This window comes from Canis lupus, chromosome 33 (genome assembly GCF_048164855.1).
Source record: "Canis lupus baileyi chromosome 33, mCanLup2.hap1, whole genome shotgun sequence".
Lineage (NCBI taxonomy): Eukaryota > Metazoa > Chordata > Mammalia > Carnivora > Canidae > Canis > Canis lupus.
The window spans coordinates 30173573-30198856 of record NC_132870.1 but is presented as its reverse complement, the minus strand read 5'-3'; the positions used below and the strand labels follow the sequence as shown (position 1 = coordinate 30198856).

General features: G+C 38.4%; 1 protein-coding gene and 1 long non-coding RNA gene across 6 annotated transcripts in view; one reads left to right on the top strand and one right to left on the bottom strand.

Annotated features, from left to right (window-relative positions):
* The window catches only part of EGF (epidermal growth factor), a 93930-nt gene that overhangs the window by 47403 nt on the left and 21243 nt on the right, over nucleotides 1-25284 (bottom strand). For all 5 annotated transcript variants that reach the window (XM_072810305.1, XM_072810306.1, XM_072810307.1 and 2 more), the window contains exons 2-7: nucleotides 20915-21114; nucleotides 18644-18825; nucleotides 18042-18275; nucleotides 16905-17107; nucleotides 4036-4161; nucleotides 2638-2760 (exon numbers count right to left, since the gene is read on the bottom strand). In XM_072810305.1, coding sequence (XP_072666406.1) covers nucleotides 2638-2760; nucleotides 4036-4161; nucleotides 16905-17107; nucleotides 18042-18275; nucleotides 18644-18825; nucleotides 20915-21114 — 1068 coding nt within the window. The remainder of the gene's footprint in view (nucleotides 1-2637; nucleotides 2761-4035; nucleotides 4162-16904; nucleotides 17108-18041; nucleotides 18276-18643; nucleotides 18826-20914; nucleotides 21115-25284) is intronic.
* Nucleotides 12806-13873, top strand: LOC140623721 (uncharacterized). Its single transcript, XR_012023279.1, has 2 exons — nucleotides 12806-13069; nucleotides 13524-13873. It is a non-coding gene; the product is annotated as an uncharacterized lncRNA (long non-coding RNA).

Here is a 25284-nt window from a genome sequence, read left to right as displayed (position 1 = left end):
ACACCTATGGGAATCAGTAGTGCCAACACTCTCCACCTAGCTCACTAACAATACATCCTGCCCCCACTCTCTCCTGTAGACCCCTACTGCATCTAACCTGTCCTAGGCAAGAGTTCTCCAAAGTGGCTCCACAAGATTGGCATAATGCAAAGAGCCGCATCAGAGGCCAGCACCACTTAAAAGTGACTCTTGTGTTGGGGAGAAGGGAAGATAACCACACACATGTTTGACAGCAACTCGGGATAGACATCAAGTCTGACTGCGAGCCCCAGCCACCACTGAAAGCCTCTCAGGAGACAAACATAGGGAGAGTACCCTGCAGTTTGGTGCAGTCACAGCCCTGGCAAACATCTGTTATGACTCAACTCAAGGCCAAAGTGGTCCCAGACTGACCCATTAATAACACAGGGGCCAAGGATGTCCACTCACGATTTTTATTCAACATAATACTGGAAATCCTAGCCATAGCAACTAGGCAACACAAAGAAATAAAAAGTATCCAAATTGGTAAGGAAGATGACTCTCACTATTTGTAGATGACATGATACTACAGAGGAAAACCCTAAAGACTCCACCAAAAAACTATTAGAACTGATAAGTGAATTCAGTAAAGTCACAGAACACAAAATTGATCTACAGGAATATCCTACATTCCTATACACTAATAATGAAGCCACAGAAAGTGAAATTTAAAAAAAAATCACATATACAATACCACCAAAACAATAAGATATTAAGGAATAAATTTAACCAAAGAAGTGAGAAGCCTGTACCCTAAACACTATAAAACACTGATAAAACAAATTCAAGATGACACAAATAAATGGAAAGATATTCCATGCTTATGGATTGGAAGAACCGATATTGCTAAAATGTCTATACTACTCACCCAAAGCAATCTACAGATTTAATGTAATCCTTATCAAAATATCAATAGCATTTTTCATAGAACTAAACTAAAACAAATAATCCTAACATTTGTAGGGAAACACTAAAGACTGAATAGCCAAAGAAACCTTGAAAAAGAAAAGCAAAATTGGAGGTATCACAATCCCAGGTTTCAAGATGTATTACAAAACTGTAGTAATCAAAACAATGTGGTACCGGCACAAATATAGACACATAGATTAACAGAACAGAATAGAGAGCCCAGAAATAAACTCATAATTATATTGTCAGCAATCTTCAACAAAGGAGTCAAGAATATGCAATGGGAAAAAGACAGTCTCTTTAACAAATGGTGTTAGGAAAACTGGATAGCTACTTGTAAAGGAATGAAACTAGACCACTCTTTCGCCATCCACAAAAATAAACTCAAGATAGATTAAAGAACTAAACATAAGACCTGAAGCCATAAAAATCCTTAAAGAGAGCACTGGCAGTAATTTTTCTGAAATTGGCCATAGCAATGTCTAAATATGTCTCCTAAGGCAAGGAAAACAAAAGCAAAAATAAGTTCTTGGGACTACATCAAATGAAAAAGTCTCTGAACAGCAAGGGAGGCAATCAATGAAACAAAAAGACAACCACTGGATGGGAAAGATATTTGTAAATGACATATCTGACAAGGAGTTAGTACGTAAAATATTTAAAGAACTGATACAACTCAACACCCAAAAAACAAAACAAAAAAATCCAATTTTAAAATAGGCAGAAGACATAAGCAGATATTTCTCCAAAGAAGACCTACAAGTAACCAACAGACACATGAAAAGACGCTCAACATCACTCATCATTAGAGAAATACAAATCAAAACTATAATGAGATATCACTTCACTCCTGTCAGAATAACACTACTGGATATTTACCCAAAAAATATGAAAACACTAATCAAAAGGATACATGCACCCCTATGTTTATTGCAGCATTTTGACAATAGCCAAATTATGGAAGCAGCCTAAGTGTCCATCAACAGATAAATGAATAAAGGAGAATTGGATGTAATTGGATGTGTGTGTGTGTGTGTGTGTGTGTGTGTGTGTGTGTGTGTGTAATGGACTATTATTCATAAAAATGAAATATTGACATTTGCAAAAACTTGGATGGATCTAGATGGCATAACGCTAAGTGAAACAAGTCACTCAGAGAAAGACAAAAAGAAGTGAGGGAATCTGTAGAATAAAAGTGAAGTATTAAGCTAATAGAATATACATAGTTCTTGTCTGGATGGTTAGTTAAATGAATCAACTGTTTAAAAAGACCTTTTAAAGTAATTTGAACACCTAGACAACATTTAATGTTATTAGGGAATTATTGCTGATTTTTTTCAGGTGACAATGGTATTGTGATTATACCTAAAAACTAACTAGATAATAGATGATAACAGGGAATCACAGCTAGTGTTTTAGATATAATAAAGTATCATGATTGAGTTTTTACATGCTTATCTTTCAGAGATACACAGTAAAATATGGATAAAGAAACAAGAAATATATATAGAGAGAGATAGATTTATATACGTGTTTCCCAACCTTAGAGGTTTTAATTTAATAAATCTGGGGTCTAGTCATTCATGTACATTCCAAAATATCAAGATAATTCTGATGCATACTGCTGATCAAGGACCACCAACCCAGATCATAGCTACCTTAGAAACATCACTGAAAATGAAAGAAAATAATGCGATAAATACTTACGATGACACTGTTTCCCATCAGGAAGCAGAATAAATCCTACAGGGCATGTGCAATAATAAGATCCAGGGATGTTTTCACACCCAAGAGTACAGCCATGATTCCAAAAGGCACATTCATTGACATCTATACAATGACGACAGTAAAACATAAATGGTTATTTTTTAAATAAATTGTAATATTACTAATAAGCACAAAGTATAATATCTCACACTTGTATTTGCTATAACTGAGAATGGAAAGTCTGTTTTTTTTTAAAGATTTTATTTATTTATTCATTAGAGACACAGAGAGAGAGGCAGAGACACAGGCAGGGGGGAGAAGCAGGCTCCACGCAGGGAGCCCGATGTGGGACTCAATCTTGGGTCTCCAGGATCACGCCCTGGGCTGAAGGCAGGTGCTAAACCACTGAGCCATGTGGGCTGCCCTAAGACTGTTTTTGCTACCCTGGCAAATAACGAAATAAGTCAGTTCATTGTCACGAAAGTCATTTTTATTGTCACAGTTTATGCTTTCAAATAAATCTGTATTTTCATACTAAAATTGCCTTCAGGAAAAAGTAGTACAATTTCCCATGAAAAATGTAGCCATTGAAGTCAGGGACTCTTGAAAGTCCTTGATCAGGAAATGACATCCCCTGCTCTGCTCTTCAGCACTCTCGGGGCTGACAGGAGCCCTTCACTTGAATACAGGAACATTCCCCAGCAGATTCACTGCAGCAGAAACCCAGCTTTCAGGCCAATGTTCTATGCAATGGCTCTCCCCCACTAGTCCCAGGTGAGCAGAAGGCATATACTTAACTTATACTTAAATGTCAGCTTTACCCGACATCTCACCCCAACTAATTCTACTGAATGAGTGCTACAGTCATTGGATGCTCTTAATTAGTAACTCACTGGACTTCCCAGGAGAAAGGATACAGTATTTCTCCTGGGTTCACTGAACTGGACCTGAAGCTTCAAAATAGGAGGAACCCCAGATAAACAGTCTCAATGCACAGTTTCCCAAATTCCTACCAGAACGTTATGGGATATGGTATGGAAGTCACTCTTTGAGGATCGAATGATAGTCATGGAACCATACTACCTTAAACAATTTGAAAATACTGACATTTTGCACACTGTCAAACCCACCGAGGTCCACGGAGTCCACTCAGAGAATCCCTGCCTTATATTAAGTTCTGAGTAGCCTCTGTGAGTATTTGATATAGGAACATGACGCATAAAGATCTGAAAGTTATTACAAAAACTTTAATGGAAGAAAAATTAAAATCATTTTTCTGGAGAAAAAGGGGGAAAACCTCAAGTTGGTTTTGCTTTGAGGCTCTAGATGACCCACTGAAGACCAGCCACTGGCTCAGGTGGGCTGTCCTTGCTTTTAGGTAGCTACCCTGCACATTACCTTCACAGTATTTTCCATCTTGGCTTAAAGTATATCCCTCTGCACACGTGCATGAATAGGACTTTGAATCTTGACCACACGTGCTGCCTCTGCAGTTACCTTGCTTCCATTTGCAGAGTTTCTGATCTAAAAGAGAAGATGGGGAAAAAAAATAAATGAAAGAGAAGATGGTTTATTTGATTGGGGATGCATTTTGACAGGGACACTCCTTGATCCTTTGTGGTGTTTAGAAGTCTAATTTCCCTGTGACAAGAGCAGGGGTGTTGTCTTTCACAGTGGTGGCACTGCTCAGGAGCCAAACGGTACTAGCCTGGATTCTGAGGCATTCAGAGAGGCAGCCCACTTATTTCTCTAATTGTGTTATTCCTACCAAAGTACTTCGGATTGGACATCCTAATTAGCTGGAGATTTCATTCCTTGGATTACAAACACTAAACACATCTTACTAGCTTTTTCATTCTGCTTCTTTTATTTTTTTTTTTAAGATTTCTTTATTTATTTGAGAGAGAGAGACCGTGAGCACACAGGGAAGGGGGAAAGGGAGAGAGAGAGAGAGTCTTAAGCAGTTTGGCACTGAGCCTGAACCCCTTGCCCAACTGAGTCTCATGACCCTGAGATCATGACCTGAGCCTACCACATGAGCAGAAACCAAGAGACAGTGCTTAACCAGCTGAACCATCCAGACACACCTCTGCTTTACTTTTTAATATATGTTTATATTTATACATATATAATTTTATACAATTCTCAGCGTTCATCAAGGTAAGTGTACTCTTGGGGCACCTGAGCGTCTGCCTTTGGTTCAGGTCGTGATCTTGGGGTCCTGAGATTGAGTCCCGCATAGGGCTCCCCATGGGGAGCCTGCTTCTCCTTCTGCCTGTCTCTGCCTCTCTTTCTGTGTCTCTCATGAACAAATAAATTCATAAATAAATAAAATCTTTTTTTTAGAAAAAGATAACTGTACTCTTAATTCCCTTTATTTCACTCATTCTGGTTTACTTTTATAAAAAGAATATAATAAAGCATATAAACAAAAATTCTGAAAATGAAATATCTGTTTAAGAAAAAAAGCTTTAGGGATCCCTGGGTGGCGCAGCGGTTTGGCGCCTGCCTTTGGCCCAGGGCGCGATCCTGGAGACCCGGGATCGAATCCCACGTCGGGCTCCCGGTGCACGGAGCCTGCTTCTCCCTCTGCCTGTGTCTCTGAGCCTCTCTCTCTCTCTCTGTGACTATCATGAATAAATAAATAAAATCTTTAAAAAAAAAAAAAAAAAGAAAAAAAGCTTTAATCCTAAGAACATCTTTTTTTAAGTATATAAGTTTGATATATATATATACACACATACATATATATATGTATGTGTATATATATATGTTTTTAGGCTGTTTTTAGGATCTTTATTTAAAGAACAACATCTTTCAGACTTAAAATATGCCACTGCCATATGTCTTATCCCCAAATTTCTGAGTTTATTGCTGCCAGTATTCCGTGTTTTACAAAATAACCCATGGTAAATAGTAAAATCTGCTTAGTAGGGTATGTGCTTGGGCTGAATTAGCCAAATATATGGAATAACAAATGGCCAACTTTGCACCTTTGATTTTCAGAGCCAAGATCAAGAGACAAACTAGTAACAGATATACCCTGTTCAAATTTTGCTCCATCTTACTTTTTGCCAATTTTAACAATGACAGGACCTTTGTAAAAATATTCTGGGAAATACAGAGTTAAACTTGAGTCTAAGGGAAGATTTCAGGATCCAGGTAGATATGGAGGCCAGAACTCTGGCAAGAGGTGATAGCAAAGGAAGAAGACCAGGGTCATGGATCTGGAGCCCTGGCAGAGATGTGATCACTGACAGCCTATGAATAATGAGAAGTGTCAAGGACCCAAAGGAAGGACTGCTAAAAACAGTCTTGCTGTGAATGACACAGGGACCAAAACAGCGAGAGCCTGAGCTCACCAGTGCAAGAAATTGAGACCATTCTCCAAGTAGGGCTGTCCTCTGGTCTCTGCTTATATACTTAATAAAGATGTGTCCTCACTCTAACTCTACCAATTTCCTTCTAGTTCAAGTCACTAAACACTCTTCTTGACCAGGAACACCATGACACAGTAAAAACATATTCTTGCCCTCTTGAAAATGTCACCAGTGTGCATTGAGACTACCTGGCATTTTACCCTTTAGAGATCCTGATTTGGTGAATCAAGAAAAAGGCTCAGGAATCTGCATTTTCAACTAAATCTGAGTGATTCTGTTGTCAAGAGTCTTCATACCACACTTTGCGAAACACCTGCCTAATGTATTGATGAAACATCCCAACCTCCCTACAGTTATGAACACCTCCCTTTAGCAAGTCTGTTATGAACTTAGTTCTTTTAAACTTGTTTATTCAGATGTCATGACAGAATTAAATACAAAAGCAATCTTGCCAATTATTCAATACTGTTGCATTATTATGTACTGAATCAGTTCAGATCTACACTAAGTTTCTTGGATATTGATTCCAAACATTTTGTTTCTTGTCTGTGGTTTTTACACCAATCACACATGTATAGCTACATTGCCTTCAGATTCCTACATGCTTCAGATGTTAAAATTTTAACTAAGTAAAACGAAAAAATAAAATGATCCAAATTTTAAAAGTAAATGACTAAACATAGGAGACTAAATACATCCACTTTGAATTGCTAAAAAAAAAAAAAAAGGACATGTATCCTTCTGAACTTTAATTTTTATAAAGTTTGAAAGGGAATAACAACAATAAAAATACAGAAATGTCTGACTTGGCCTTTCTTTTTTAATTTGAAGATCTAACTGGCTTTATTAAATGATTTGTGAATGCAGCAGCACCCTACTAGGTGAAGAGCCAATCCTCTGATTCTGCCTTTTAAAGGCACCAAAGTGTTACCACTTTCCTGAGGTAACAAAAAATTGAGGAATTAGGCTTCTTAAAAATATCCCTTAAAAAAATCTTGCCAAACCCAGTATGATAGGTGAGTACTGGATTAAGGACTAAGAAAACCAAGTTTTCTGGTTCTGCCTTTACATCGATCATTATCTCTTTCACCTTGGTTTCCTAATCAATGAAATAAAAGTGTTAGAATAAATATTCTGAGTTCCCTTACTTAAAAAAATTTTTATGGTTCTATACAGAATCAGATGTTTGTGGTAAATTCCTCTAAGGAGTCTCAAACCTTAATTACTGCTTATAATGTGTTGATAGGGATTCAAACTGCTTAGTGAAGACAAACAACTGTGTCCAGGGTACATGAAATACTCTGTTCTTATCTAGATCCACTATTATTTATCCCTCTTTTGTACTTTTCTCCTTCCTCTCTCCTATGCTTACCTGTGCTCTTATCATCATTATCATCATCATCATCATCATCATCATCATCATCATCACCATCTCGTGTATCTCATTCACATTTTATAGCCCAGAAAGCACACAGCATAGTGCCCTTTCACAACTCAGGTATGCTACAAACATAAAATTAATGCACAAAAAAAACTGTGATCATGTCACTTGCAAGGAGGAACTTTTAGTTCCTCCTTGAATTTCCAGTCAACCTGAGGGTTAGAACTCAGATGGACTATGCTAGCCCAGTACCCCTTCCATGCTACCATGCTGCTGATGGTTTGACTGGTACTCATTAGCAATATATTTCACTCTTTAACGATGAAGACGGGCAACAAAACAATCACCATTTTCCTCTAAATGGTTAGGCTAAGAATGCGACCTGAGTTCAGGCACTAAACACTTTAAAAGGTCATTTTAGGAAGTGGCAAAACATAGAGGATTGAAGGCTATATTTTTGTTTAATCTCTTTAATCTCTGCTGTTCTTTAGCTTCAAATTAGGCCAAAGCTAGCACTCAAACCGCTGCTACTGACCTCAGATAACACCCCTTCCCAGAGCTCAGCAGTGCGGCTTAATTACCTCTGAGATCAAATTAAAGCTCCTAATCATGGAGTTAATGTCCACCACCAACTGCACCTTCAATAACTGCCTGCCTAACACACAGGCTTTCATGAGCTTTTCTGCACCAAGAAAATCTATAGACTTTACCCTGGTTCACTTCTGAAACAATGCAGATGGGATTCCCCATCTACTGATCATCTTCCCTCAACCTCAAATTCAGTATAAGACTCGCTCATCAACAAAGCCTTTCTAGTCTCTTCCATTTAAACCTATTTACTTTAACCAGTCTTATACTGCAATATTAGCACCTCCAGTATTTAATATATACAATAAAAATTCAAATAACGTTTTATAAAGCATTTACATGATCTCATTTAATTTTCATGACAAGCCCTTGAGCTATGCAGAGCACATATTATCTTTCATTTTATTAAGAAACCGTATCTTAAGTAATAAGGGGTAAACCTGAAAGTCAAGCTCAAATCTTCTGGTTATAGATCCCATCTCTAGATACATAGAAAGATAGACACTTGTGTGTGCATTATACATGTATACTTGTATGTATGTACATATATGTAACTATAAATTTTTAAAGAAAAATAAATATTACATATACAATATTATATCTGTTTTCTTTTTTTAAGGTTTTATTTATTTATTCATGAGAGACACAGAGAGAGAGAGAGAGAGAGAGAGAGAGGCAGAGACACAGGCAGAGGGAGAAGCAGGCTCCATGCAGGGAATCCGACGTGGGACTCGATCCCTGGTCTCCAGAATCATGCCCTGGGCTGAAGGTGGCGCTAAACCACTGAGCTACCCAGGCTCATATCTGTTTTCTATAAGAAACTAGTTATATTTTTGTTTCATTTATTTATTGTCTTCCTCATCAATGAGTTCCCTGAATAAAATGACTTCTTCAATTTCCTCAAAAAACTTCCCAGACTGTATAATGTAGGTTTATTCTTCTTTGTTCATAGAAAATAACAAGGAAAACAATACAAGAATAGTCTCTTGGAATTCCTAATTGCAATGAAAACAAACCCCACTTAACCAGAATTCAGGTACTTTGGATCCTTATCCATCTAAACCCCTCTAAGAATCAGAAAGTAAACAAATCAACAGCCTCTGAGCAGTTAAAAAATACATGCTTTTTACTCTCAGATGAGCCCCGTGGGCCCACTCAGTCTTTTCTTATTTTGTACCCACTTCTTACAAGTGTGATTATGACCAGCCCATAGCATAAAGATGGAGATGTGAGGTGTTCATGCCACTCTCATTGTCACCACCCATCTCCATTGCATTCCCCATTGGTACAAGTGACTACATGATTCCAGTGAGCCCAGAGGTAGCCTCAGCCCAGCTTTCCAGACTGCCAGAGACAGCTACTGGGAGAGGGCAGCTGAGATCCCTATTGGTCTTCTCTCCCACAAAGACTAGAAGCCTCAATTCAGGGCTCCTCCTGGAGAAAAATGGTACAATTGAGAGTCAAATGATAATAACTGTAGTGAATGAAACATGTCAAATATTTTTTTAAATCTATGAGTTTATCAAGCTGCTTAAAAAGATACCCTTTATCTGAAAACAGATAAGGGAAAGAATCAAACATTTAATTTACTTTTCCTATAAAAGATCCTCCCCAGGGAAATCATAGCTGAAGTAGAAAACTCCTTCAGCTAACAAATGCATAAGCAGTGATAGAATTAGAGTGTCACCTCTTTGAAACTCTAATGAAAAAATGGCTCTAGGCAATGATAATCAATAGCTTCTAAAACTATTATGTGGAAGGCTGATGGGAAACTTTACAATGGATGGACCACTTTGGCAACACCTAAACTGCTGACAAATCTTGAACATCACAGTAAGAACTAGAATTAGCCACTGCATGCTCCCTGGTGTGATCAATAGAAAGCATACAGTACCACCTTTAAGTGATCCTACAAAAAAAATCTGAATCTGATCAGCCTTCTAGGCCAAAACTACCTGTTTATAGGAAATATGGAATCATGTTAAATGACACCATGGGGTTATAATCTGCAAAGTCCAAAGTGTGGAAAATTATACAGGACAAATATTCTTGTTTCTTCAACAAATAAATGGCAAAGAAATGCTTCAGATTAGAAAATAAACAGAGTCCATGGTTAGGCTTGTGGAAATCAGCAAAAAATGAGAGCCAATAGCAAGAAAGAAGACAGAAAAATAATAGAGAACCATTCCAAGTACTTAAAAGACGTTTATTTCAAGGGGCAAAAATTTGGTATCAGGGCAAACCTGCATTTAAAACCCAGCTGTGGGAACACCTGGATGGTTCAGTTAGCTATGCATCTGCCTTGGCTCAGGTCATGATCTCAAGGTCCTGGGATGGAGCCCTGCATCAAGCTCCCGGCTCAGTGGGGAGTCTGCTTCTCCCTCCCTGGTAATGCTCTCTCTCTCCCCCCTTCTCTCTCTCCCCCTTCTCTCTCTTTCTCTCTCTTCCTCTCTCAAATAAATAAATAAAATCTTAAAAAAAAAAACCAGCTTTGCCTCAAACCAGTCTGATGATTGTCCCACTGACATTTATCTTTGTGCGACCCTAGTTATTAACAAAATGTCAATAACCATCTATAAATAATGTTAGGAAGATATAATCATCCACATTTTGCTAAGATTTCTATGAAAAATAACAGATTTGGATGTTTGAACTGATCATTCAAAATTACATGAAAACAGAAAATAAGTGTTGGTGGAAATATAATATGGTATAGCCACTGCATGGAATATAGTATGGTGGTTCCTCAAAAAATTAAAAATGGAAATATCATGTGATCCAGCAATTCACTTCTGCCTATATATATCTGAAAGAATCAAAAGGAGAGTCTTGACGAGATATTTGTACGCCCATGTTCATTGCAGCATTATTCACAATAGCTGAAACATGGAAGTAACCCACATACCCATGGGCAGATGAATGCATAAACAAAATGTATACCACATGAAATTAGAATCTACAATTAAAGAATACAGAAGGACACCTGGGTTGCTCAGTGGCTGAGCGTCTGCCTTTTGCTCAGGGCATGATCCCAGGATCTGGGGGTCTGGAGATGGAGTCCCACATTGGGCTCCCTGTGAGGAGCCTGCTTCTCCCTCTGCCCATGTCTCTGCCTCTCTCTGTGTGTCTCTCATGAATAAATAAATGAAGTCTTTAAAAGGAAGGAAGGAAGGAAGGAAGGAAGGAAGGAAGGGAGGGAGGGAGGGAGGGAGGGAGGGAGGGAGGGAGGAAGGAAGGAAGGAAGGAAGAATACAAAAGAAAGCAAAAATATTTGGCACTTTTACAAAATAAAATCTATGAACAGTAAAACTAGTTGCAAAAATCCCCAGAAGTTGAGTCTGAAATAAGGTCATTAACATTGCATACAAAGGAGTTCCCACACTGGCTCTGAGATTCAATATAATATTGTAGGTGTTGGGCCAACCAGGAAAGTACTATTGCCTAATAAGTTTAATCATGCCAACAAAAATGGGAGATCAATTCTGTGACAGTCAGAAGAGAGGGGTGTGTGTGTGTGTGTGTGTGTGTGTGAGAGAGAGAGAGAGAGAGAGAGAGAGAGCAAGAGAGAGAAATAGCTTCTGACCCCATGACCTATGCATACCAAAGCATTTAACCTCCAGAAGGCCATGGATAGATAAGAATACGCCAAATTACAGGTTTTCTCCAAACAAATAAGGCAAAATCTAAGATACAAAATGAGAGAGAATAGTAATTATTATTGCTATTATGTAAAAAATTGCTGAATTTCTTTCGTGTGATTGGGGAAGCAGCTTGGTGTCACTCTGCCTAGGTTCAAATCCCAATTCCCCCACAGGGTGCCCTTGAACAAAGATATGACATTTCTGCAACTCAGCTTTTTAATTTATAAAATGGGAGTAATAATCATACCTAGTTTATAGGATTGCTGTGAAAATTAAATGGAGTGATATAGGGAAAGCCAGGGCAGATAATTCTTTACACACTCTATAATTATGACAATTTCTGTTATTTCTAAGGATGTAGATTTCTAAGGAAGCCTGTATCATTTTCCTATTTTATCTCCTATGTAGCAGCGCATGTGGCTCCCAAATCTATTATTTTTGGTTCAGACCTCTTTCTTGAGATCTAGACAAATCCAAAGAAAAAAGAAAAATACACTGAGGCATAGTGAGAGTTAAGTGAGAAAACTGATTTAAAACATTGGGGGGCAGCCCCGGTGGTGCAGCGGTTTAGCGCTGCCTGCAGCCAGGGGTGTGATCCTGGAGACCCGGGATCGAGTCCCCCGTCAGGCTCCCTGCATGGAGCCTGCTTCTCCCTCTGCCTGTGTCTCTGCCTCTCTCTTTGCTCTCTCTGAATGAATAAATAAATCTTAAAAAAATAAAAAATAAAAAAAACATTGGGGATTTAGTCATATCAAAGGGAGCGGACTGTGTCAGATCAAGGGAAGGGGGGCGCTTACAACACTTAAGGAAGACAACATGTACTTAGAATGATAACCTTTTAAAAACTTGTTCGTAAAAAAAAAAAAAAAAAAAAAAAAAAAAAAAAAAAAAAAAAACTTGTTCGTTAGGATATTATTTAGGGGAGAGAGTGATAAAGGGTGATTATCCATTCTTTTATTTTTGATTGTGGAAGAGGCTATACAAAACACTTTGAGCATATCTCTGGGCTTCTTGCAATTTCTTTCTTTTTTTTCCCCCAACTATTATTTATAAAATGTCCTCTAGGCACTGAGAGTACAAGGGAGAGGTGTCCTCCTGTCCTCATAGGAGTAAGGAAGTTTAGGAAGACGAACAGTAAGTGCCAAGTCAGGGAAATGTGTTATTCTGAGAAAAGCTAACCGAGGTTCACCATGAGTGGGGCAGGGAAGTTGCTTCTAAAAGAGGTAACGCTTGAGCTACTTCTCAGAGGACCAGGAGAGTGAGCCAGGGCAGAGAAAGCACGTTTTGGAACATGCTGAGAAGCCTGGCGGGGGAAGAGCAAGCACGTCCTGTGGGAGGAACTGAAATCTCTGAGCATGGCTGCAGCACAGAATGTAACGCAGACAATGGTGAGAGGTGTGAGAGGTTCAGCTGAGAACGTTCTGTGAACAACTGTGAACAGGGTAAATAGACCGGATTTTCATTACGGGCAACAGAATTGTTGATTGGTTTTAACCAAGGACTAGCATGATTGGGCTCTCATTTCTGAAGGGTTATGCTACAGCCTGGAGAAAGGAGGCAGGGATACTGATTAAGCAGACGTTAGGGATGGATTGCTGCCAAATAGGGCACTAGTGGTTAGATGGCAGGCTGGGGAACTGTTGGGGGCTGGAGGTAATTTCATGAGGTGGGAGTGGGGAAAGAGAGAGGAAAGGGTCACACCCAAATTTCTGCCTTGGGAGATGGACATGAGAGGCCACTCACTGAGATAGGGATATTGGCAGGGGGGAGGTGAAAGTTGGCAGGTCAATTATTTCCTTTGTACCTGAAGCACTTGCAAGAAATCCAAGTAGAAATGCTCCAAAGGCATGGAAATCTACGGGCTTGATAAGGAAATTTTCCATGTGCCCACTGCAGGACCCTGAGCCTGGAAGGTGCAGACAGCAAGCAGGTGTGGCCCAGTTGAGGGACCTGAGTGACCACTCAGGAAACTGGTCAGAAGTATCAGAAAACCAGCCTTGATGGTGAAACCGTGGCTCTCCTGCGTGGACATGGGGCTCAGCCCCTGGTGGCAGCCAGCTCCTCTGTAACCAGCCAATCCGAATCAACAAAGCAAGGATTATTTTAAACTGAGAAATTACTGGAGTCTTCTTTGTGAAGTTCTGTGGCTTTGCTTTTGTAAATCCCACCCTTGCCCTAGCGTTCACTGGGGCTGCTCACATTCTTAGGAAATGAATAAATCAATTTTCTCTGCTGCTTAACTCTCACTGTGCCTCAGTCTCTCTCTTTGTTAATTGGTCTAGATCTCAAGAAAGAGGTCTGGGTTAGAAATAATAGATTCGGGAGTCAAGTGGGCTGCTGCATAGAAAATGAATTAGGAAAATGCTATAGGTTGTATGAGCTTTAGAGACTAACAATGCACTTAACCATATGAGTGGTTCTGAGAAGTCACTTGGGAAAAAGACCCCTTGTTTAATTTTATTTAACCCAGCCTGTCTAAATCATTTGACCCTGAAATTTTTTTACTCCCCGCCAATAATGCCATTAAATCCCATAGAACTAGTGTTTTGTAGAACATGCTTTGATAAATGCTACTTAAGGTATTTTGCATGAAGTAAGTTTATTGATACCATTATGTGTACAAACACTTAAATTTTATGTAAAAAATAATACCAACTAGGTTATATGATTTTTCTCGGTCATCTCCCCATTGAAGTAATTTCACTACTAAATGCCTTGCAAACCAAAATACTACCACCATCCACCTCTCCAGAGGAGCTGAAGTTGTAAGCTCACTATCCAGGAGGAACTAGCTAGCCTCTAGAAGTAGTAGGTCCTTAAATATGAAGGCACTTGAAAACCTGGTGACAGCTCTATACCACCTTCCTAAGGAGGGACAACTGCATATTTTCGTCTAACCTATCCAATCAAGAGATTCACAGTCCCTAAATCCCACCTAAAGAATTACTGCTCTACCAAGCACTAAAATAATTTAAACCTATTTAATGATGGCTAAAGTAACAGTGCTTTTGAAATCAAAAGTCCTTTGCACTTAAAGTATATGTGAAGCACGTTCTTTGGTCACTAACTGGAGCCATAACTCCAATACCAACTGCCTTCCACATTTCAGGTCTGCCTGTAGCTCTCCAGCTGGCAGTGATTTCCCAACCCAATTCTGTGATTTTCCAGGTTGTTTAAAGCTGTTCTTTAACGAATCACTATAGATTTTCTTCTAGAATTCATGCTTTCAATGTTTGTATTTGACCTCTCTATCAAAAAACCTGAGCAATTGTGGAAGATTCTGAAGAACTAAAGTATTTATGATAGAAAGAACAATAAACTGACCGACTTATCACAGGGATTTTTTTCTCCCAAAACCCATCATTAGTAATCTGTGTAATCTTGGAAAACTCACTCAACTTCTTCTCTAGGCTTCAGATTTCTCAATTATGAAACGAGTACGGTAATTTCTCACCTTTCTGTTTCATAAGGTTACCAGGACAAACCATAGGATAATGCTCACAAAAAGAATTTGGGAAGCATGAGGTTATACACAAATGTAAGAGATAGTGATGGACATGTCTATAATAATTACCAATGAGACTCAATGATTACTTATTCACAGTAGTGGTTAGTTCTAATTTTGTGGTGAGTCATCACCACTTGGACAATGAGTCATATGTGAAGACAGCTTGAGCCAAAATTCCCCATGGGAGGAATTTGGCAGAATTTGCCGCCTTCCTGCATGGAATACGGTCAACCATCTCAATCACAACACTGCCACCAGGTTGTTACTTACTGTTCTGCTCCAGTCCACAGTCAAATTATTTCCCACAACTTCTGTTTTATAAATTCAAGTAAATCAGTTCTCAAAGAATAAACACTTTGTTTATCTGAATAAACACTCATCTCGTGGATTTATTTTATCCTTGGAAGTCCCTCATCACTCAAAAGTAATTACACAAATTAAATTATGGTTTCTACCAAAGTCTTTAAAGAAATCAGTTAAAAAGCACTCACACTATTAGTTACCTCCTTGACCATATAAGAAATACTGATGTCAGTTCCCCTAGATTCTCACCTCCCTTCAGCAACCTCCTGCCTATCCTCCTGATCAGCTCTCATCAGTAATTCTGTCTAGGGCAGAAATAAACACATTCATCTACCAACTGTGGCAGGGACTCACAGTCCCCACCATTTCCCACACCACTACCAAATCCTAGTGGCATCCAACAGAAAGAAAACAAGAATTCTGCTTCAGAACCTCTTCTGGCTAATTGGGGATTAGATTGAATGTATGTCAAATCCTGCTTGAAGCTAGCCTTTTTTACATACAGCAAATCTTAGTGTAATGTCATTTGTGTGGTTTGTAAACCATACTGAAGAGCCTACCTAGAAAAAAGTAGATGCTAAAGAATTCAAACAAACACTACATTTGAAAGTAGAAATTTGGGGCTATGACTGGATTCAGTCAAACCATTCATTTTACTAACGTTATCTAAAATTCTTCATTTATAAATAAATCAGTAACCACTGAATATAGGGAGCTTTAAACAAACAAACAATCAAACAGGCATGGTTCCTGCCTGCATGGCATTTATAATAAAGTGGGAGAGAACATAAAAAAGAAAGCAAAATAATATGTAATTACACCTTGGGATGAGTTCAATGAAGGGTGTACAGAGAAAAAAATTGGAGGTGAGAGGTAAGCCTCCTTACCTCCTCTTGATTGGATGACCAGAGAAGGCTTCCAATCATAATGGAAGGACATAATACTTAATTAAGCTCAGAACTTCAGAAGAGAAATCTAGGCAGAGAAAGCAATGACTACAAAAGCCTAAAGGCACAAAGGGGAAGACATGTTTGATCAATTATGGGAAGACTTGATTCAGGTTCTGGCCCGGGGAGAGGGGGAATGTTAGATTAGTTTCATCAAATAATCTTAGGCCCAGTAAAATGTTGCATTTTAATCTAAATGCAAAGGAAAGCTTTTGAAGGATTTTAAGCCAGGGAGTTAATGGATCAGATTAACTATTTAAAGGCAAGAGGAAAAAAACCCGGAAAGATTAGTTGAGTGGCTACTACGACAGGCCAGGCAAGAAATGCTGGTTGTTGAACTGCAGTAGTGGCAATAGAGGAGAGATGTATTTAGGAGATAGAATGGAAAGGATTTGGTAGATTGAAAATTGGGGCTGAGGCAGTGGGAGAAATCAAGGATGGTTCATGAGTTCGTGGTTTGAGCAGGTGGACCAGTGGGGATGAAGTGCTAGACCCTGTTCAAGGTCAAAGATGACTCACCAGGTGCCCAAGTGCCACTCTCTGCCTTGGGCTGTAAGAGTGGATGCACTACTTTGATTCCACCAGGTGGTACAAATGATGAATCTAGGTTAATTCTAACCATATCCTTCCCACTGTGTTTGTTAGCTATCCAAATTGTCTTCTTTTTCCATGTTGAATAGAAGATCTGATTCCCAAAAAGGGACATTGCAAAAAAATTATGCCTGAAAAACAACAGAAAAAAACATAAAGAATAGCAGAACATTTCCTCCCAGGCTTATTAACATTTCACTCCATTTCAATTAATTGACTGAATTTTAATTACCTACCTTTCAATTGTATCTCATTTAGGTTTAGAAGCAGATGTTAAGTTTAAAATTTTACTTATGTATTCATAATCTGAACTAATGGGATATAATTTTTGGCTTCAGGTTCATTGTCTCATTCTTTCCTAATCAACATTTAAGTGTAATGAAAATAAAATAGGGAAGAAAATAGGAATACTCTCAGAGTGGATTCTGTTTGAATCTATTTCACACTTGACTAATTTCTGCCTCTTACCACAAGCTGGAGAGTCAGTTACAGGCAAGATAGCAAATCAGATGAACTTTGATTTACACATATAGGACATAGTAATTCCAAAAAGATAACTAAAACCTATAACCAACATGTGAGAACTTCCAAATGCCAAAACTGTTAATTATTTTTATTTGCATTTCTTAATTAATTTTACTTAAGTTTCACAATAACCCCAAGAAGTAGCTACTATTATTATCCCCACATTAAAGGAAACTGAGGTGGCTCAGTCTGTTAAATATATGCCTTAGGCTTGGGTCATGATCTCAGGGTCCTGGGATCAATACCTGCATCAGGCTCCCTGCTTAGTGGGGAGTCTGCTTCTCCCACTCCCTCTGCCCTTTCCCCCTCCCACTTGTGCTCTCTCTCTCTAATAAACAAATAAAATATTTTTTTTAAAAAAATTGGAAACTAAGTAGAAGTCATGTAACCATCCCCAAATCACTTGTCCAATAAATGGTAAATCTAGGACTTGTACTCAAGTCTTTTGGACTTCCCAGTCTGTGCTAAACCACTCCACCAGTTTAGCCAGACAAACCTCAAATGGAGATTGCTTTATTTTACACCAAAACCAAAACTTACTGTGTAAGATGTTTGCTAAGGTGGACAGAACCTCCATCATAATTACAGGAATAAATATGAGAATTGCTTCCATCTCTGCTGTACTGAATCCAAAAAAGCTGTTTATCAAGCACATCCAATGACACAGCTGTTATTCTTTCTGATGTCTGTAAAAGAATCTTCTCTTCCACACCATTGAGATCTGCTCTGTGAAGGCTTCCAGCCACTGCCACCTCTGAAGACCAAAATATAAACCTGAGAGCAAACACATTACACAGACACATAATTGAAGGCAAAGTCACTGAAACGGCCAACTCTTGGTGTTTCAGCAGTCCTCAGATGTCTGCACAGGATGAGTTTGACTATTTTGAATGAAATTCCAGTTCAACAAATATTTATTGCTCTGCTATGGGAATTCTGTGTGATTTCAAGTTAAAAGGGAATTATGCTTCTCTGGCAAGAAATCATGGTAATCGGAGCACCATTTGCAGAGGGACGCCTGCCTTGGTTCAAGCCCAGGCAACCTTCTCAGTGAGAAGGTCCTTCTGAGTTCAAAATGTTATAATTCTGTGAATTATCATCAGATTTTGATATATATTTCAATGCCTGAAAACAGCAGTTACCTTTCTATTGGATCAATTGCTACATTTGCAGGATAGTTTAAGGCTCTTAAGAGAACTCGCGAATTGTTTCCTTTCATATCTGTTACTGTGATGATTCCTTCCTGTTGATTTGACCAAATAAGTTCTTCATTTATCCAATTTATTGCCATTCCTGAAACATTTTTCTCTATATTGCATACTCTCTGCAAAATCAAATTTCAAAATATTAATACTTTCTCATTCACATAAACATTGTTCTTATCTTTATGCATAAAAGTCTATTCTTTTAAGTACTTGTCATGTTTGTGCATTCATAAAACTATTTAAGTCATAAAACAGTCACAGATATGGTGCCATTGTTTTGATAGAGCAATGTTAACCCTCACACATGAATATTTCTGGGCACAGTATTTATATATTGACTTTAAGATGGAAAATTATCCTATGCATATTGAAATTAAGCAATCAGCCATAATGTATTAATAATTACAACTGTAATAACAGTGAAATTTCCATGTTATCTTAAAGACAGTTTGTCCGTTTGCTAATGGAATGGTCCATATTCCCACCTGAACCCAAGCCTAAGCTTTGCCAAAATCTGGCAAGAAGCCCTTGACATTTGTGCATAGAGCTCTAAAATAAATGAATTTCTCATTAGAGCCCCACTTTCCTGGCTGCTCTCCTCTTCTATCAGGCCCCACCTTTTCTACAGGTCCTCGATGCCCTCCACTATAACCCTATGGCCCAAAGAGCAGGGCTTCTTTTTATGCTTCTTGGGTAGTGTTTCCTGCTCCCTTAAGATAATATGACCAAACAAAAACCTTGTTTTTTTTGTTTTTTTTGTTTTTTTTATCTCCTAATTCCAGTGTGTGCAGGTAAACTGGTCAGTCTTCTTGGGTGGTGGAGGGTGGGAGGTGGAGAGACAACCTAATCTGTGTGGTTGCAGATTTTCTTGGTTTATAAAATATTCCTGCCCTCCCTTATTGTAAATATTCCCACCATAGCTGATTTCTAGCTACCAACGTGACATCATGGAACTCAGACTGGGCAGAGGTCAGTCTCACCAGCTGGCACTATTCCTCTACTTCATACAAAGTAATCTAGCCAATCCATTTAACCAGTTGCTAATATATTAACTAACCCAGGCAAATGGTATTTTAGCAGGTATCCTTTGTAAACAATGTTTTAACCCAAAGGAGGGGATACAATGATGGATTTTAGGCATTAGGTCAATCCTTTTCTAATGACTTGACACAAATTCACAAGTGTTTAACTTTTTTTCCTATTCCATGGCAGAAAACCCTCCAGACTTTGAGACTCAAGATTTTTGAAACAATTCTGTGGATGGCTGGAAAATGAGTAGCCATCCTTGTTAAAGGTGACATTAATGAGTATCAGAAATGTGACTAAAGGGATTAGCACTTAATTGAAGCTTTTAAGAATAAATGGAGGGAGAAAGGTTTGGTTTGAAGAAAAACAAAACAGTGAGCAATTTGTGTGGGGATAAATGCTTAAGGTTTCTCCAGTTACTTGTCTCCATAATCCATCTCTCAGGAATCCAGAGAACATTCCTCCTGGGACTCATGTAAAGGTTCTACCAGTTATAGAGAAAGAGGAAAGATCTTTTGTATGTACTTGAACCAAAATACTTTATGTATAACACCTGCTTTATTGGGTTTTTTTTCCAGTGTGAAAACACCTTAAGAATCAAAAAGATTTTCTCCGAAATATCAGGAGATAAAACCCATGAGACATTTTAGATGAAACAGGATCCCCAAACTCAGCACAATTGACATTTTAGGCCACATAATGCTTTATCATGGGGGCCATCCTGTATAATTTAGGGTGATTAGTAGCATCCCTGGCCTCTGCCCACTAGATGCTAGTAGCGCATTTTCTCTCCTTCCCAATCCAGGCGTGAAAACCAAAAATGTTCCAGGACATTGCCAAATATCCCCCAAGGGACAAAATTGCCCTCAGCTGAGAACCACTGGAGCCAAAAATAATCATGTTAATAATCTGTTTTAACCATAAAGTGGTGATCTGACTTAGTAAACTTACATGTTTTCAAAATTCTGTTAACATCCTGACTCCTTTTGGGGCCTTCTGAATACCAGTGCCACATGTATGAGTTCATTCAGTAACATGCCACGGATGCAAATTAAACAAATATTTATGAATCTACAATTACATTCCATTTGAATTGGAATGTAATTTTTGTTCATCTATACATTACAAATTATTGGTATTGTGTTTGTCAGCCTATATAAATACTTTGAGGGTGTACTTTACCTCTTGCCTTGTCCCATTCAGAAAAACTCTTTGCAAAAGTTGTCTTTCTGGATCTACCCAATAGATTCTTTCTTTATTATAATGAAAATCCATGATCACTGATACACCAGCATCTGCCACCAATTGCTCATGATTAGTGCCTTCCAGGTCAATCCTAAAGATACTGATTCCATGGGAGAAAATTAAGAAGGGTGCAGGACCTGAGTGGGAAGAAAGAAACCAAATTGTATATTTTCAACATTTTACCTGATTTAGACAAAATATTTCACCATGACAACCACTACAAGTAGACTGAATGTTTAATTCTTGGTTTTATATTTTAAATAAAGAAAATTGTATGAAGAACAAGTTCCTGTAGATGTTCACAATTAATTTTCTAAAGCATCTTCTTCACAAATTATAAGAAATGAACATTGCCAAATTATGAAAAAACTCTTTGAAGAGAAAATCATTTACTACTCTCATCTATAAAATGCCATTTTATGTTAAAAAAAAGGAAACCATCTCTATTGTGGATAGGGTCTGGATGATTGTAAACTTTAATTACGCAAATTGGGAATAATATTACAGATGTAAAATAATATCATTTTGGAAATAGAACCCACCTCCTCTTCTTACCTTATGAACAGAACCTCAGGGTAATGATAGGGAAGAAGATAGCAAAAACAAGAGGCCTTAAGTGGAAGCAGGGAAAGCAGAAATGCCATCTTAAGCTCTGACATGTTTTGTCCCTGTTAGCATTGCCACAAAAAAAATACAAGATGCCCAGTCAAATTTGAATTGCATATATATATTATGACACATACTTATACTAAAAAATCATTTCACTGTTAACTTGAAACTTAACTAGTTTAATTTTAACTAGTTGCCCTGTATTTTTATTTGCTAAATTTGAGTGGTGGACCTCACTGGATTTTTTTATTCCCACAGGGCCTTGCCCTGAACCCTAACCCTATGGTCTCCTGTTCCAGGTGATGGCTGCCTTCCCACTCAGACTCTCAAGTGTTCAACACCTGCTTGGGAATCCAATACCTCTCTTTGGAAATCTCAGCACAAATTATTGGCTGACTCTGCACAGAGCTTGCCTTTGATGCTTCAAGGGAATGTCAGAGAATAGCTTCATCTCCTGCAGCCAGGTTAGTTGCCGTAATCTCCCCTGCCTGAGTGTGATGAGGCTCCTTCCACTGTGCCTTTAGATAACTCTGGAACTTCTGGGATGAGTCGGGGATTGGAGATGAATGCTAATGTATTCTTGCTTCCCCACTAGGGTTACATGATTCTGTTTTCACATTAGACTTTATACCTTACTGTGACACAGTAAATGTGTCTATTGTTCTATGGATTAAATGAAATGATGGATTAACCTCCTCTTACTCAGGGATTATGTTCTACAGTCAGAAAACGTTTACTCTGCTTTAGAGGATATCCGAATAGTTAACAGAGGAAGGAAGTACAAGATCATGAGAGTTTGAAATAGGTGCCAGCGTAAGTGTCGAAGAGAATTAGCCCAAATCACCCTTCTTGTGTCTTTCCTATGATAGAAGAGCCCTGCACAGGTATGGAGGAGAACCCATGTTTTATTGCCTCTCCAGGTGTGAAACCAGAGGTGTCAGAGAAGAAATGGGAAGGGCATTGGACTGAGAACCAGGAAGCCTTGTTTCTAGTCCTGGCACCATAGCTTTCCTGCACAACTCACAGGACCTCCCTGCCCACATCAGGGGATTACTGGGGAAAGAAATAAAATTTTAGATGAGGAAGTATGTTATTAATCGTGGAGAGCACTATGCAAATATAATTTGCCATTGCTGATTTCCAGAACCAAGGTCTCACTCCATAGGTTTGTGCCACTGTTCAGGTTTGAATCTCTGGATGAGAACCTTGGTGTAACTCATCTCTTTTTTTAGTAATGTGTTCTGGAGAAAAGGAAGACATAGCAAAAATCACCCTCAACTGATAACTACTGATCTGTGAGCCTGTGGATTTATTGCTAGGAGTCATCTCTTTGAAATGTGTATCATGCATTCTCTGTAAACTGAATAAATGTGCCCAACACATATTACCAATATTCTAGTGCACTGATACATTCATAAGATCAATAAAACATTTTATTCATTTGACAGTATTACTAAATGGGGGCATCTGGCTGGCTCAGTCAGAAAAGCATGTGATTCTTGATCTCAGGGTTGTGAGTTCGAGCCCCACATTGGGTGTAGAGGTTACAAAGGAAATAAATAAAACTTAAAAAAAATGACTAAATGGGAGGTTTCCAGGTTTTAAAAAAAGGAGAATGAAAAGGCACTCTAAACATTTTAGACAGAATATAACATAATGCTTTGCACATAACTGGCACTCAAAATTTTTGAATAAAGAAATCATTGAGTTTTGCTCATTTGTCTGGCTTTAACCATAGGAACAAAGCTGAAGACAACAGCAGATACATCAAATTCAAAAAAGCAGAGTTAGTCCTACAGTAGTTATTTTACTAATAGTAATAATAATAATAATAATAATAGCAACAAACTTTCACAACCTGATCTCATTTATCCTTAACACCATGAGCTAGATAGGTCAGATATTATAATGAATAAATCAAAGAGAAAAGAGAAATCTGAAAAATACCTAGATCCATAAAATGTAAACCATAACATTAACTTCAGTAACTTTTCAGAAAATAAGTAGAAAATATTTATTAAAATACTAAGTATGAATTAACTAATGAATTTTCTCTTCAGATTTTTCCCATTCACTGGTGAATCATGACATCCAGGGTTTATTATAGCCTCTTAGGACTGAAAGGATCCTAAATATTACCTAATTCAGTGTTTCCCAAAATTGTTCAAAAAAAAATTACACAGGATGCTATGAGTCTATGTGCATCTTTTGCAGATCCCTTCCTTCAAGATTTTAATTCAATAGGGCTGGGCCAAGGGCTAGCAATCTGTGTTTTGAATAGACACTCCAGATGATTCTTATGCTTGGTGAATTGGAAATCATAGATCCAGTTCAGATGAGGAAATTCAGTGATGTTCCCCAAAGACCTACCACTGCTTGGTGGTAGAGTTGGAATTAGCAGCCAGATATTCCTGCTTTCCTGCCTTGGTCTGGGATGTCATGTGTCGAGACGTTGCAATCTTCATTTTACTTATGTAACTGATTTTAATTCCACATTGTTCATTTTTTTTTCCTACACTGTCACATCATTTTGTGTATACCAAGGCCTGGGTAAGTATTTGTAGATGTGAAATGTAATTTGATTTTTTTTAAATGGAAAACTTCAAGAAATTAGGATTGGTGAAATAATCATTCTGTACTACCACTGGAAATGATAAAAAGTTAGGGTTTTCAGACCTGTCAGAGACTCTGTAAACATCGATGTGTGGTACAGTCTGTGGATTTGAATGTCAGCAGGGTGCGCATGTTTGAACAGCTAAAATTTCCCATGTCAAAACCTATGCCATTTATTTTGGGTGCCATTCAGTAAGAGGGAAGTCCACAGAAAATCAAACATCATGTCTAAGAATACAAACCCAAAGACAGCAAACAGGTCACAGCAAATCAATCGGAACCTCTGACTTCCCAGCCTTGGGGATTAGTAGGGGATCTGCAGAAATTAGAAAGGAGGCCAGAATGTTTGGAGCATACTGAAGATTTTTATTAGTGACTCCAAGAACTGGCTCAGAGGTCAGTTAGGACAAGTAGGACAAGTAGGTTTTGATTGAAGTGGACTGCAGAAACAGAATATTTCATGACAGGCACCTCTTCATCTGCTCTGAGATGGTAAATGAGAATGAGAAATGAGAAGAGAAAGTGAAGGTCTTCTGCACCCTGGAGGCAAAGACTCACAGGACTTAGTTAACAGAAATGATTCTGGCAACCAGATAAACAGAAAATCCTCCTCTTCTCTCAGGCCAGCATGGTACCCTGCTCTCCCCACCCCAGGTTTCCTGCCTTAAATCTGGTGACAGACTGAAGGTTCACAGTGAAAAGGGAGCTCTGGACCTTCAGGATTCAACAACACCATGGAAAAAGAATGTACATTTAACCTGAAAGACTGGCTGTAAGAAAGCCTGACACCTCCTCTCACTGTGCCTCCCATAAACCCCCAATAAAAGTCATCTATTACTACCTCTCAAGGGGCTGATTTGAGTGGTAACTTGGGTTTTAAGAAATGCAGAAAGTTTTATTTCACTCTAAAGCACTGTTTCCATCTGTTTTTCTTTTAATTACCATACTTAAAGAGCACACATTTAATTTGGGGACTATCATAGCTTTCTTCTCAACTTATTCATTAGTGTCAAAATTCAAGGCAGGTGAAAGAGAAACCAATTGACCCAGAAACAATACATCCAGAAAAGGGAGCCAGAGAGGTG